The sequence below is a fragment of the Antedon bifida genome, chromosome 7, assembly GCF_963402885.1.
Source record: "Antedon bifida chromosome 7, ecAntBifi1.1, whole genome shotgun sequence".
In the NCBI taxonomy this organism is placed as follows: Eukaryota; Metazoa; Echinodermata; class Crinoidea; order Comatulida; family Antedonidae; genus Antedon; species Antedon bifida.
Genome location: NC_136232.1, coordinates 2,659,463 through 2,674,345, shown reverse-complemented (window position 1 = coordinate 2,674,345; position 14,883 = coordinate 2,659,463). Strand labels below are relative to the sequence as shown.

The 14,883-nt window shown below is 34.3% G+C and overlaps 2 protein-coding genes across 2 annotated transcripts; one reads left to right on the top strand and one right to left on the bottom strand.

Moving 5' to 3' along the window:
- Nucleotides 1–1,663: 1,663 nt before the first annotated feature.
- On the bottom strand, nucleotides 1,664–4,212 carry LOC144848062 (glutathione S-transferase 3, mitochondrial-like). The gene is made up of 6 exons (XM_078704732.1): nucleotides 4,176–4,212; nucleotides 3,610–3,748; nucleotides 3,368–3,432; nucleotides 2,920–2,977; nucleotides 2,741–2,813; nucleotides 1,664–2,321 (listed from the first exon to the last, which is right to left on the bottom strand). Exons 2-6 carry the CDS (start codon nucleotides 3,736–3,738, stop codon nucleotides 2,215–2,217), a joined length of 432 nt encoding a protein of 143 aa, XP_078560858.1. The 5' UTR covers nucleotides 3,739–3,748; nucleotides 4,176–4,212; the 3' UTR covers nucleotides 1,664–2,214.
- Nucleotides 4,213–4,322: 110 nt separating this feature from the next.
- LOC144849242 (WD repeat-containing protein 3-like) lies at nucleotides 4,323–14,879 on the top strand. The gene is made up of 23 exons (XM_078706309.1): nucleotides 4,323–4,435; nucleotides 4,989–5,201; nucleotides 5,380–5,589; nucleotides 5,759–5,877; nucleotides 6,298–6,376; nucleotides 6,936–7,037; nucleotides 7,175–7,234; nucleotides 7,559–7,660; nucleotides 8,061–8,161; nucleotides 8,555–8,668; nucleotides 9,071–9,301; nucleotides 9,624–9,819; nucleotides 10,256–10,335; nucleotides 10,744–10,885; nucleotides 11,285–11,341; nucleotides 11,481–11,693; nucleotides 12,296–12,484; nucleotides 12,726–12,884; nucleotides 12,998–13,048; nucleotides 13,169–13,212; nucleotides 13,758–13,886; nucleotides 14,218–14,311; nucleotides 14,545–14,879. The coding sequence occupies exons 2-23, from the start codon at nucleotides 5,031–5,033 to the stop codon at nucleotides 14,707–14,709; spliced, it is 2,808 nt and encodes a 935-aa protein (XP_078562435.1). The 5' UTR covers nucleotides 4,323–4,435; nucleotides 4,989–5,030; the 3' UTR covers nucleotides 14,710–14,879.
- The last annotated feature ends 4 nt before the right edge of the window (nucleotides 14,880–14,883 follow it).

Genomic DNA, 14,883 nt, shown 5'->3' with positions numbered 1-14,883 from the left:
AGCCCTACATCTGAGACAATAACTATTTGTCTCAGCCTACATGTAAAATTACAAAATCAGCAAGAATACTAGGCCTTCTAGGCTTACTAGTAAACCATATGATTTGCCGACATTGATACTGCTAATCTTAAGTGTAGTAGATACAACGTGTAATCATGATCTATATACTCACCGTTGTCTTACTACTTGTGTGAATAATAATAGGTACTTCGTTTGTTCGTGATTAAGTTTGCCCTGCGTGTACTTTTCAAAACGACCGCTAGGTATTAACGTATCGCAACTATACATAGCCAGCCAATCCCGGATCAGGGATCGCTGTTTTCATTCAATTAGGCCCGGTAATTGGATGTGATGTGGATGACATAACCACTAGCCAATCACCAGGCACTACAATTTAAATATAATCACGTCGATAATTAAGGAGATTTATGAAGAAACCACTGCTTAGCCATATATTAAAAACACGATTGTTGTATGTGTGAACACCGGCCACGCTAACAACATACATGGTCAAATGCATAATTTAATATTCTATAGATTAACGCAATTTTTAATGACAGAAGATGGCAGGCAAATAATGATAATTCAAATATTAAAATTGCATATTTTATTAATATTACCAACTACTTAAAATTACCAGTCGTAAGAAAGTGAACTTTTCGTAGTCCGATTGTGATGAAACTAAAACAGAATTGTTCAGCAATATATTTTTGTTGTCAATTAATCATCGACGCAGACATGTCAATAGAACATTCAGACTGCGCATACGATTTCTACATGGTTACGTTTTGGTCTTAAAAAATGTAACAGTTGATTCGCAGCGTTTTACAGAGGGCCGCGGTTAGAGACACGGAGTTCAATGAGCGTGTTTGTTTGATTGGCAGCAGTGCTTTAGTATAGGCAAGCACGTTGTAAAATCGTTTGATGTCACCGTCGATGCATATCCTTCTATTCTTTAATCCATGTGTAGACCTACTGTACAATATTATTTGGAAGGTTTACAAAGAGGTCACAGTCAACAATTGCAACAAAGTCGGCTATCCACCATAAGTTCCCACTAGCATAATGTGAAACCAATACCTTATCAGTATTTAAAGAATGTCAATGTTTTGTTTAAAGTTTTTTCCGAGAAGTAAAATTTGAAATAATTAATCAATAAGACTTTTGTTTATGTCAATCCGTTAAGAAGACAAGATAATTAAAGTACTATTATTATGTACTTTCACTTTCGTCAGGGGTGAGCAGTAGAATGTGCACATTTGAAGAAAAAAAAATTGGTTTGCATTTTGGTTTATTTACTTAATCATCAATAAAATAATACATATTTGTTGATACTTCATTATAATACTGTATTTATATCTACTAAAATAAAGTTCTCCCTTGATTAGGTCAACGAAAATAAGGTACCTTTTCTATTAGGTCAACGAAAATAAGGTACCTTTTCTATTAGGTCAACGAAAATAAGGTACCTTTTCTATTAGGTCAACGAAAATAAGGTACCTTTTCTGTTAGATCTACGAAAATAAGGTACCTTTTCTATTAGATCTACGAAAATAAGCAGGTACCTCTTATTTGATCTACGAAAATAAGCAGGTACCTCTTATTTGATCTACGAAAATAACGAGGTACCTCCTATTAGATCTACGAAAATAAGGTACCTTTTAATTTCTATTAAATTTACGAAAATAAGGTACCTCATATTAGATCTACGAAAATAAGGTACCTTTTCTATTAGATCTACGAAAATAAGGTACCTCTGTTTATCTAAAAGGTGTAAATTATGTATACATATTGTACAGTATAGTACTTAATGCAGTTCAGAAACAAAGATGTCATAAATATCTTTGGAACGACCAACTCTTATCTAAATTATCGAATACAAAATTTACACTTGATTAAAACTGATTAAAATATAGTAGTAAACCAAATTAAAAATATTAAAATTAGCAAATGAACAATATGAAATTCTTTGCTACATCTACATACAATACTACAGTATAATCATCACTGTTTATTAAAACATATACATCGCCATAAATGTAAAAGATAATCAAGGGAGAAATTGAATTAAATATTTTTGCAATCCAAAAACATTAATCACAAAATAGAACATTGTAATAGCTTTGGTCTTTGTTATATTAATATCACACACCCATTTCTACAATTACATATTCCTGATCTATAACAAATATGATGGTAACACTAACAGCATTGTTAACATCCCCACCAACCAAGATGTTCTCCAGTCATCTTGATAGTCATGCCAAGAAGAGCGGCATAAGGAAAGAATCCAAAGCTCCCATAATGACGTTTTTGTGGATCTATAAAGAAACAAGAACATTCCATACTTAACTCGATCTAAACTTTACTTAAAATCTGTGTGTATCTTACTATAAATAAATCTACCAAATCTCTGTGTGTCTGTACATCTGTCTGGCTTTATTGAGAGACTAGGGTTTGCACGCTCTTAAAACTTGGTGGGTGTGTGCAACGAGTTTGCATTTGTTAGGTCATGGTCTAATTGAGTCCTGTAGGTACAAGTAGGCCTACTCTTGTATTTATCAATACAGTGTACACCACATTTCACAACCTCTTTGTCATTATGTTGGTTAAAAGATTGGTGGTGCGGCCAGTAGCCAGTTAGGTTGTAGGGTTCAAACAATCCCCATCCCCTTTTCAAACTCGAGACCAGCTGTAAAAGGACTAATAAATTAGCCTAGCTTATAATCTAAGTACTTACTTCCAGTAGAATAACCAAATGAATAAAAGAAACGGCTTGCAATCCACAACATTCCACATCCAGAAGCAGCACGCTGTGGAAAAAACATTAAAACAACGTTATTTAAATTGTGGAACCATGGGGAGAGGGGGGGGGGGACATTGTAATGGTAATATTTTATTTCAATAAGCAATACTTACTGGGTAGCGAAGACCGCTTACTAGCAAGAAGAATATGAAAGACGGATAACTTTCAAGTCTGAAAATAAAATAATTTTACAGTAGAATAAAAGTTATCAGATCAAATATTATTTTTGGGATCTTTGATTCAAATCCAACTGTACTAAGATTCTCATAGAAGTCATAACAAGATAGCTAGCAGCAAGGCAATCTAACAACATGATGCTGAGCTCCAGAGATCAAAGGGTTTATCTGTGGCTAAGACACAATCAGTTCCACGGCTCTTAACAGAAACCGTGCACCGCAGATAATATGTACAGTACAGTACGTTGGTATTTGTCGCAGCCAGACATAAGATCAAAGGACTGTTACTAGTTTTATCTTGGCAAGGCGAGCTAAGTGTCCTGTTGTTAGATTGCTTTGCTATCAGTAAGCATGCTTTCTAACCTGTTGGTGGATATATACTTACGTGTTAGCATGTACTCGTTGAACACAGTTGAACACAGGCTGGTCTTCACTGTACATAATAGGATACTGGTAAAAATAATATATAATATATTGAATGTATACAAATACAAAGAACCTATCTAGAGATAGAGACACAAAATGTCTGTGCAGACTTTGAGTAGGTCAATAATAGACAGACATATAATGGATTTATTGGGGAAAATTAAGTAAGATTATGACCAGAGATTTTTACTGTGACCTTACTTTGACCTTGTACTTCTTTCTTGCCATCACCACTTTCATGACCATATATTGCAACATCAAGTAGCTAGCTGTTCCAGTTGCTAGAACGTAGCCATATTCCTTGGGTAGAGTTGATAACACAGATGGCATTTTTAGAAATCTGAAACAAAACATGATATTAATGAAAATGTACCGTACCCTCATCCCTGTGACTGTGTTGCCAGCCACTACCGACTACTGGGGTTGTCGCACCCTTCCCCTATTTTATATTTATGTATGTCATATTTGTAACATGTTTAGACCTAAACTAAAATAAAAGCCTTGGCCTCCTACTACTAGTTAGACTAGGCCTAGAGGCCGTCCTAGTAGTAGGGGTCTAGTAGTCCCCTAGTAGGCCTAGGCCTAGTAGTAGATAGCTTACTACTAGCCTACCTAGCTATCTAGGGTCGGCCTCCTTATAATATCCAGGGCCGCAGCAAGGCCTAGAGTCTAGCCTAGCCTAGGTAGTGTGTAGTACTGGTAGCCTCTAGCTAGGCCTAGACTATTAGCTTAGAAAGTTCATCAAATATATAGGCCTAGGCCTATACCTTTTTGTAAACCCAAAAATCCAGGGGTGGTAGTGGTGGTGTATGTTGTGGTGGAGCGGTGTACTATACTAGGTAGGTACTACTGTACCTGTCCTGTGCAGACATGTGATTGGTTGATAGTATGTAAGGTCAAAGGTTATTATGTTACGCGACGACCACATCAACACACGTGTTCTTCGATAGTACTCTGTAGAAAAGTTTATTTTATGCGTTTTTTATATTAAGAATATTATATGAGTTAAATACTAGGCCTATTTAAGGTAGGAATATTTGTCATTGTGTTGCTTTTCTATAAATAAGGTTTAACATCCCAGGCCAGCTCTTTAAAACGAAAACCAGTTCAGCCAGGCCCAACCATAAGCAAGGAAGGGCAAAACAAACATTTATCACAGCGGCGGCCTGACGACCTCTCACAGCCAATGCAGGTCTGAGAGGACAGGTAGCTAAGCCTAGGCCTAAGCTAATTGTAGATTCGTGCCTCAGCATTTTACACTGCCATGTTAAATCCATGTGTAGGCCTAGTCCAAACCAAGACAATCAAGAATTGTTTGGAATTTAAATTATTTTTGCATGTTTATTTTAATAAATAAAAATAATAAGGAATTTTAAAAAAAGACTAACTGCACTCGAAAAATAATGCAATAAACCATTTGTACAATTTTAAATTTGATAAGAAGGACGTATACGTACTGGAATCCCAGTCGTATTCATTGGTTTATTCAAAGTTTTTGAATAATTGGAAAATATTGCAAATTGTGCATATATTATAATTTACTTACACAAGTTTATTTTTTTTAATTTATTTTTTTATAGAGAATAAAATGACAAATTAAACAATTTGAAAAGGAACACACAATGGGTCTCACAAAACAGTATCTACGATATGTTCAAAGCACGGTCTTCGGTGTAGTTGCAAGTAATAACGCCCATATTGTTTACATTAGCCTTGATGGGGAGCGTGGTAATTTGATTGCTGTTCCAGCAGTCGAGCATGTCATCATTTGGAATATCAGAAAGAATGAAAAGGTGAACACTTTTTTTTATTTAATTAAATTGTGATTCAAATTGTAATTCAGGTAATTATAATTTTTACCTGCTAATCCATAATATTGTATATGACTTCTGAGCATAATCCGATGCTCGATTATAATCCCACCCCTTGATTTAGGATTCAGACTAATCCCACCTCTTTTTTGTTTCATAGGTGTTGATTTTGGAAGGAAATAAACACGAAGTAACTGCTCTTACTGGATGTCCTCAGAGTAAACTTTTAGCTGTAGGATATGCTGATGGTGCTATCCAGTTATTTGACCTTTCCAGTGGTGACCCAAGTATAGTTTTCAATGGTCATAAATCTGCTATAACAACTTTGACCTTTGACAAAGCAGGTTTGACATTAGCATCTGGGTCAAAGGTTGGTACTGTTCAAATATTCTTGTTTTAAATTTGAATTTTCCTGATATACTACTACACTATCTTCTTTTTTGATCAATAAAATAATAATAATGTTATGTTTATTTAATTAACCAACACATTATGCACCTTTCCAATATTACAATATCCTCCTTTCTCCCCTCTTTCAGGATACAGATGTTATCCTTTGGGATATCGTCAATGAATCGGGATTGTACCGATTGAAAGGTCACAAGGGTATTGTAACCAAGTGTCAGTTTATGAAGACAAAGAATATATTGATAACTAGGTAAATTATAGTTTAATTCATTTCCAGTATGTCATCACATTAAAGTGTGCTATTCATTCACTACTGAATGTAAACCTCCTCTACGATGTCTTTCACACCTGTTACGACACGGTTCCAGTCTGGCGCCGAAAAATCAAATAATTTGATTTTCCAGCGTCAGAAAGACTCTTGAAGCTTTTAAAGTTTACATTTATATTTTCTGTATTTGATTATCTATTATTATTGTTAGGAAGGTCTTACTTTTTTCAGGGAGCCTATGTGTGGAGAATATTTATTGAATAATAAATGAATGAATGAATGAAAAAGATCCTTATCGATAGAAGTAAAAAATAAAAAAATAAGTTGATGATAAGATTGAAAAAGAATTGAGGGCAGTGTTGCATGTTTCTATTTATAGATTTGTATTTAATTTATTTTTAGCTCTAAAGATACATTTATTAAATTCTGGGATTTGGACACACAACATTGTTTTAAAACATTAGTTGGGCATCGGACAGAGGTAGGTTAAAATGTTTACAGATAAATTATATTCCTGCATTTTAAACCAGAAATGTATTAAATGTTTTAATGAAAATGTTGGGGGGAATAACCTGTCTATTACTGATGTGGACAACACATTCCACAACTTCCATCTCCCTAAGAGTCAGCTCTCATTCATCCTCATCCCATCAGTGGCATAACACAGGGGGCAAAGGCCCCCTAAGGACCCCTCCAATGCTGGGTATTTGCATTGGGCTGCTCATGCTCTGGGGCCCATTAAGCTCCAGGGCCCTTGGGTTTAGCCAGGAAGTGCTCATAGCTGTTACGCCACTGCATCCCATTATTGAGATGGACCAGTACTCCGGAGTAACCCTGTTCTTCCAGAAGATGTAGTGAACCGATGTGTACACTCGACCTCCAGTTTTTAATTAGACATATTCTACCACCAGGCCCATGGTCAGGAGAGCTATGCCAATTTTATTTCTATGGTTTACTGTGCTCTTGCCATAACCGCTCAGCACTCTTCAATTTACATTATAGCTGAGCAAAATTGACCATAATAATAATTAATTTTGTAGGTTTGGGATTTCATCTGCCTTGAGGACAGTAAATTAATAACTGGTTGTGGTGACAGTGAGCTCAGAGTTTGGTATTTGAATTTCAAGGACGATATAGATGAGGTAAAAACGATTGCAGATTTTAACGGTTTTTAACATTGATTTTTACCCCCTTTTCCTGTAAAATCTTAATGTCGACAGGCTTAAGTGAATAGTTGAAAACAAAATGTAGCCATATTTTTTACTTTTATATTCTATAGGCTCCTGAATCTAAGAAGGCTAAAGGTGATGATGAGGATGATGAAGAAGATGATAAAGTGGTAACATGTTTGTTTTATTTCTAAGCTTTAAGCTTATCATTTTTAACCTCCGCTAAGTAAACTAAAAAACAGATATTTACCAAATTTAAACCACATAATAGATATATGGTCAAAGACGACTTCAGTAAATTATGGAGCCAACGCAAACCAGGATTCCAATTCTGGACCACTTTTTATTATTTTACTAATTTTAGGCCGTAAGTCAGAACAGTTCCTTATCACGATTCTTGAACCTCCTTCTTTTTGCTCCTGGCAGAGGTTGCTTCTTGTTTGTAATGATTTAGAAAGAAATATGTTGTAATTTTATACATTTTGTTATCATAGAGTTTGTTGACCTGCGTTAAAGCAGGATCAATTATGAGATTAAGCAGAGAAAGACTGGTTTCCATGGGAACAGACAGGTCTGGAAGATTGCTCTGTTGTCATGTAAGTTTTATTGACATTCTATTTTGTCATTAATAGACAAAGAAACTGTTCAGCGATGTACTGTAGACAATCTACACTATCAAACTAGTTTCACAAAAAATTGTGATGTGCCCAAATATGGTAGTGATATGACATCATCATGTCCATATATGGGCACATCACATTTTTTATCACTTAAAGTTTGATAGTGTAAACAGAGCTTTGGTATGGGTACCAACAAGTTATGTGTGGATAGAATGACCAAATTGGTTAAGTTTTTCAAGGCATAATTTTAAAATAACAAACAATACATGATAATAAAGTGAACATTTAGGTTCTTCAGATACTTTTTGACTACTGTTTTCCGTCATAATTTATATACTTGAATGTCTGACATGATTGCTTTTGGTTATATTATCAGGGACCAGAATCAAATGTAGAATTGTTCTTAATATGTACTGAAGAAGAGGCAAAAAAGCGATTTAAGAAAAGACAAAAACGTGCTCGGCGGAGACGAGAAAGGTAAGTGCGCAAAGATCGTATACCGTCAACATGGAAACTGCCCTCTTGAATGTAATTATTATTGATATACATGGATGCGCAAAAGCGTGCCACAATCCCTCGCCTATCATATGAATGCTTGACAGTATACTGTATGAGAGTGATGTGATGTTTTTGTTTATTTTTATGTTTTTGTATTTTGTTGTTGTATATCTCAGAGAAAACATCATTTCTATGTATATTTTATATGCAAATGACAATAAATTTTCTGCTGATGAATGAATGAATCTACACCTATAATGTATTACACAACAATTCTTTAGCCAAACTTGTCTGTATGCTTGTGTGTACTTTTAACATATTCTTGTTTTCTTAATTGTTTAATTTCTTTGTTTAATTTTTTTGTTTAATCAGGGAAATAGAAGAAGCTGGAGATAATGAAGAGGATATACCTGAAGTTGAATTAATACGGGGAGCAGAAGATGAAATCAAACATCATTCTAAAATTGTAACATCATCGAAAGTCAGGTATTGACTATTTAATACATTTCTGTAATGATCAAATTACTTGCAATGCTGTATATTTTATAGACAATCAGTGTATATTGAAATCCATCCATCCTTACATAGTAGAAAACGTCCACAACGTCTGGCCATTTATAATGAATTAAAGTAATAATTGTTCTGGAGTTTTAAATTAAAACATTTGCTACTTCCATCATAATAAAATATTTTGAATGGACTTTACACTTCTGTTTCATACGTTTCATTTTATAATAATAATGTGCTAGATGATAAATAATGGCATTTATTCTATTTTACATTGCTTCAAAAACAACTATAGGATATATAAGAGTTTGCACTTGAATTCAGAATTAGTTATAATTTGTGCATTATCTGTTTAATAAATAATTTTATTATATTCATTAGAGCCTTTGATGTACTAGTTGAAAAGAACGACATGGTGTCTCTAGTAACATTACTTCACAACAACTCGGTTGAAGTCCACCAGATGAACATCACGGATACGAGTTCAGAAAATCATAATATTAAACGTCTTCTGTGGGATGGTCATCGTAGTGACGTGAGAACTGTCTGTTTCAGCTCGGACAACACTGCGATACTCTCGGCTTCTGGCGACAGTGTTAAATTGTGGAACCGGTAAGTTTAAGGATGGCAATCTACCAACAGGACACTGAGCTCGCCTTGCCAATATAGGAACTTAGTAACAGTCCTTTGATCTTATGTCTGGCTGCGACAAATACCAACATTACTGTACTATGTACATATTGTGTGCGTTAACTGTTAAGGGGCAGGGCAAAACCCTTTGATCTCCAGAGCTTAGCATCCTGTTAGATTGCCTTGGTTTAAGGGGCTTCAATCACACTGTCGTCTTTTTGCATGAATTACAGTAGCTTTTTTTACCTCTACCATATCTACTCCTTTGACATTATTTCATTTTATTTATTTTCTTTGTTTTTAGAGACACGTTAAAGTGTATTCGATCTATGAGCTGCACGTACGCACTATGCTCGATATTCGTACCCGGTGACAGGCATTGCATTGTGGGAACAAAGCAAGGAACGCTGCAACTGTTTGATATTGCTACTGGTTCATTAATGGAGCAGATAAAGGCACATGAAAACACTGTATGGTCATTAGCGTTGATGCCTAACAAAGTAAGTATTTCAGTTGTAATGCTACTAATTAATAGTCCAGATTTATGAAATTTGAATATATATACACCTTTTTTTTCATTGTTTGCATTTGCCGTTTTAACACCCATGTGCAGTATATGAAAACCCACAATTAAACTGTATGCAATGGTTGTTTAGTTTATATAACCAGCTAAAGACTTTTCTTTTCCAACAAGCTTTTTCATTTATCTATCAATCTTACCATTTTTATTTCAATTTATGTACAGCATCTTTCTGGCCTGCTTATATGTGGTCTATAAGAATTAACCCTTATTTTTATATACTTTCAACTATAACATTGAAACAGATACAGTTAGAATACAAAAAAATGTGTTTGTGTTGTTTATGAAGTATTGCTATATATTGCTATATATGTAACTATAATTCTATCTCTTTTTAAATATTATATTTACTATAGCGTGGATTTGTATCTGGAGGAACAGACAAGACAATCAAATTCTGGGATTTTGAATTGGTGGATTCAGAAACTGATCAAAGGTTTGTATATCGGTGTTGTTGTTGAAATGCTCGTTTTGATAATAGGTAGTCCAGAAAGTACTATGGTACTATGTATATATTGGAACATGTGTGTGTGTAATGCACGAAAATTTGCATGTAATAAAATAAATTGCATTGGAATTGCTCTACTTTTATAATAATAATAATAATTTTCTCTAAAGCGCTACAACCACAAGGCTTGAACTAGGTAGAAATTACATCATTTCGTATGCTATGCGAGATGGGTTTTATATAGTTTTTTCACCCAATATTCACACATGTTTGATATTGACAGATGTTTGATATTGACATTGATATTATTATTCACTATAATATCTTTATGATGTTGAACATTTTCATACAAATACATAATTAATAACAGGATGCTATCATTTTACGTCCAATCAGCAAAAAGCTCTCAATGGAACACAAAAGAACCTTGGAAATGTCGGAGGATGTCCTGTGTGTTAAGTATTCTCCCGATCAGAAGTTCATAGCCGTCTCGCTGCTAGATAGTACTGTTAAGATCTTCTTCGCAGACACTCTTAAAGTAAGTCACTAAAATATTGACCTTTTAGCTACTAATGGCTACTCATGTGTTGTTTAAATAGATGCATGTATATAATTGTAGAAGGTTTATTTTTACGCAACACAACTCGCTGAAATTGAACGTCAACAGGATAACAGGCTTTAAACATTGACTCATGTGTGTGTGTGATGTACACAAAATACATAATAGACAGTAGTATAAAATACCAGGTTTATTATTTTATAGCTTTATTATATTTGCATTTAAGCACCGTTCTATTCGTACATAATATGCAAATACTATATTATACTATTATAGCAGCTCAAGTACACACAAGTAACTTTCGTGTGGTTTTAGATATGTGGTTTGCAACTCTTTATTCTAGTTATAAATTAATTTTGTTATTTTTTTTCTTTCCAGTTCTTCCTCTCCTTATATGGCCATAAGTTACCAGTATTGACAATGGATATATGTTCCGTAAGTTTTAATTTTAAATTTTACAATTAAACATACAATTTTCAATCCAGTCCAAACAGTAGCATTGATATTAAAGTTGCATACAAACTCCAGCATTAAGAAATGTATTTAAATTTATTCTATTTTATTTGACATACAGGATAGTTCATTGATTGTCACAGGATCAGCAGATAAAAATATCAAGATCTGGGGATTGGATTACGGAGATTGTCACCGATCCATCTTCGCTCATGATGACAGCATCATGGGAATTCAGTTTGTACCCAAAACCCATCTGTTTTTTACTTGCGGGAAAGATCGTAAATTAAAGCAATGGGATGCTGATAACTTTGAAGTTATTACAACCTTGGAGGTGAGTCTTCAATGCATTTAGAGATTCCGTATGTTTGTTTTTTTTTTGCCCTTAGGTCTGATTTAACCTACTTACTTAGCTAAAAAAAACAAAACACATTAACTTTGTTACAATGATTTTGCTTAAATTAGTTTTTAAGTTTTAACTAATACATAGCTATAAAATCGGCAAGGGTTCGAAGCTCGCTTGTGCATATTTGTGGTGGTAGAACAAGTCTTCTCGGATAAGGAATATAAACCATAGGTCCAGTGTACACATGTAGCTCATGTGCACTTTAAAGAACCTAGTACATCTTTCAAGACAAGTAGAAGGTTACCCTGGTGTACTAGTACACACACACAGCCGCTGAGGGCCCTCTGGGAGACCAGTCTTTGACTGAAGAAATCTCCCAGTATAAATAAATAATAACAAACAAATATATTTGTGAATTTGTTTTCTTTAGTCTCAGATAAGAAAAAGTCTATTCTTTACGATAAAAGAACTGGTTTGATTAAGGGATACTGTATGATGATTAAGTGTCCACTCGACTACTGCATGTTTGATTTTTATTGACAGATTTTGAAATTACTATTATGTTTGTGGTTCTATCTAACTTGTTTCAGGGACACCAAGGAGAAGTGTGGTGCCTAGCTGTCAGTCCTAGTGGTAACCACATAGTCACTGCTTCTCACGATAAATCACTGAGGTTATGGCAACGGACAGAAGAACCGCTAGTGCTTGAAGAGGAGCGAGAAAACGAAAGAGAGAAGTTAAATGAAGCAGCAGTAGCTGAACGTGACTCGGAACCGGTGGTATGTCTTGTTAATAGAACCCATACAGTTGTCATAGTGTTTGTTAAACTATTAGCCTTCCACAATCATGGAAGGGTAGTCATGTTATTCAGTTTCATCCCAATCTCTGAGGGATGAGTAACCATGCATTAGAAATGGATAAAACAAGTCTTAGGCTCTGTCTACGCTATCAAACTTTATGTGACAAAAAAAATGTGATGTTCCCATTTATGGACACGATGGCATTGTATTGATTTTACAGGTTGCTGGTGAAACAGCAGTAGAAGCTGTTCTAGCTGGTAAACAAACAGTTGAAACCGTGAAGGCAGCGGAAAGAATTATGGAAGCAATAGAGCTATTTAAAGAAGAAAGGTCAAAGGTTATAGAACATAGAGAAAAAAGTAAAGCAGTTAAGAAACCTGTAAGTATAATATGATATCCAAACGTGACACCTAGGTTGAAAGTGTCCTATCAAAAACATTTTTTTTATTAGAGAATACAAGATAATGCAAATACATACTTGTACATTTTCAGCTCCCATTACCCAAGATGCACCCAATCCTTGAAGCTCTTGGCAAAGTTTCTGTAAGTAAACATTTTATGTGTACTTTACATCTTTACCTTTATTGTCTTACTTTTCCGTACAGTAGTGGATAATATTCAACCATGAATACTAAATGAAATTTAATTTATGTATTTATTTAGCCTACCAGGTATGTTTTAGATGTCATCAAGAAAGTACGTTCAAGGTATGTGGATTAAAAAAAAGCAATCGCATTGATTACATTACAACCTGTATTTGCTATCTTAAGCTTAAATAAAATTCCTTGAGACACGATGCTAATAGTCTAAACTATCTAACTAGTCTATCTAACTACAGTAGTTAGCTAGACTAGACTGTCTAGTCTAATCTATCTAGCTAGTGTAGGCTATCTAACTAGTTTTGACTATCTAGAATAATAGTCTGGACTATCTAGTTAGTCTATACTATCTAATTACTGTAATCTAGACTATCCAGCTAGTCTGTCTAGTTTAGGCTATCTAACTAGTTTTTACTATCTAAAATAATAGTCTAGACTATCTAACTACTGTAGTCTAGACTATCTAACTACTGTAGTCTAGACTATCTATTCTAGTCTAGCTAGGGTCATTTACATGCACCTTCAGGTTGTTTGACATACAGTAATAGTCTCTTGTGCTCAATTCTCAATATTCCTTTCCTTAATATCTACTACAATGATTGAAATAACAATGTTGTTCAATGTACTAACTCAGTTGTTCAATAACTCTTTAGTGAACTGGAAGAAGCTCTACTAGTGTTACCATTCCATTATGTTGAGGATTTACTCAAACTTCTTGATGTATTTTTGTCATTGGAGTGGGAATCTGAACTGACTTGTAGATGTCTTCTATTTTTGCTCAGGTATGGTTATGATTTTCTAATTCTAACTTGGCAAATCTGGTTTTCCAAGTTCACTCTACAGGTTGGTTTTCAAACGTATTCAGTCACCAACTTCACAAAATTCCAAAAATTTAACGTGCACTGTACCACCACAATTTTGAGGATGGATCAAAATAATGCATGGCGTATAATATGTTAAATAATCAAACTGTGTTATTAGAAATGTTGACAGTTTCGCTGTCCTGATCGGAAGTAACTTATAATAACTTATTACTACAAACCAGATAAACATTTTCAATCAAATCAAACTGTGTGTCTTAATAATAACTATGATTAAATATATTCTTTGCAGGATCCATCATGGGCAGATCACATCTAACCAGGTACTCCTGCCAGTCATTGACAGACTTAGGGGTCACATCTCATCAACTGTTGGTAACATGAGGGTAAATATTGAATAAATGTTGATATAAATGTCTAGTACTGTAATATTAAATTAGAAAAACATATAAATAGCATGTGTTAACCTCTGTCTACACTTTCAAACTATTTTTACAAAAAAGTTTGATGTACCCAAATATGGTTATGATATGACGACATCAGGTCCATATACTGTATTAGTAGTAGATAGTATAGACAGAGCTTTAGTTTACATACAAAGCATATTCTTTGTTTTCAGGATACTATTGGTTTCAATATGGCAGCCTTGAAGTTCCTCCAAAGTGAGATTGAAGCAAAGAAAGAAGTGACATTTTTCACAGATGCTACAGACAAGTTTCATGAAGCTGGCCGCAAGAGAAAACAAACAAGAAAGAGGAAGGGTGTAGCATTGCTTACATTGTAGCAAATGCTTGTGCTACTAACTAAATTAAATTATGATCAATCATTACAATTGTGGGACATAATGTTTACCATGTAGTAGATGCCATCTACAATATTATTGATTAAGATGGGTTTGAGTATGTGGTACATGTTTTTTTTTTAATTAAAGAGCAATGGCATTGACTGAATCAACTTA

Excerpts from the sequence above, each read along its gene's own strand:
- LOC144848062 (XM_078704732.1), bottom strand. The coding sequence starts at position 3,738 with ATGCCATCTGTGTTATCAACTCTACCCAAGGAATATGGCTACGTTCTA. Across the intron at positions 2,814-2,919 it reads TAAGCGGTCTTCGCTACCCA|CGTGCTGCTTCTGGATGTGG; the intron begins GTAAGTATTGCT and ends TTTTTTCCACAG. Across the intron at positions 2,322-2,740 it reads ATTTGGTTATTCTACTGGAA|ATCCACAAAAACGTCATTAT; the intron begins GTAAGTACTTAG and ends GTTTCTTTATAG.
- LOC144849242 (XM_078706309.1), top strand. The coding sequence starts at position 5,031 with ATGGGTCTCACAAAACAGTATCTACGATATGTTCAAAGCACGGTCTTC. Across the intron at positions 11,694-12,295 it reads AAGTTATTACAACCTTGGAG|GGACACCAAGGAGAAGTGTG; the intron begins GTGAGTCTTCAA and ends AACTTGTTTCAG. Across the intron at positions 13,213-13,757 it reads ATCAAGAAAGTACGTTCAAG|TGAACTGGAAGAAGCTCTAC; the intron begins GTATGTGGATTA and ends ATAACTCTTTAG.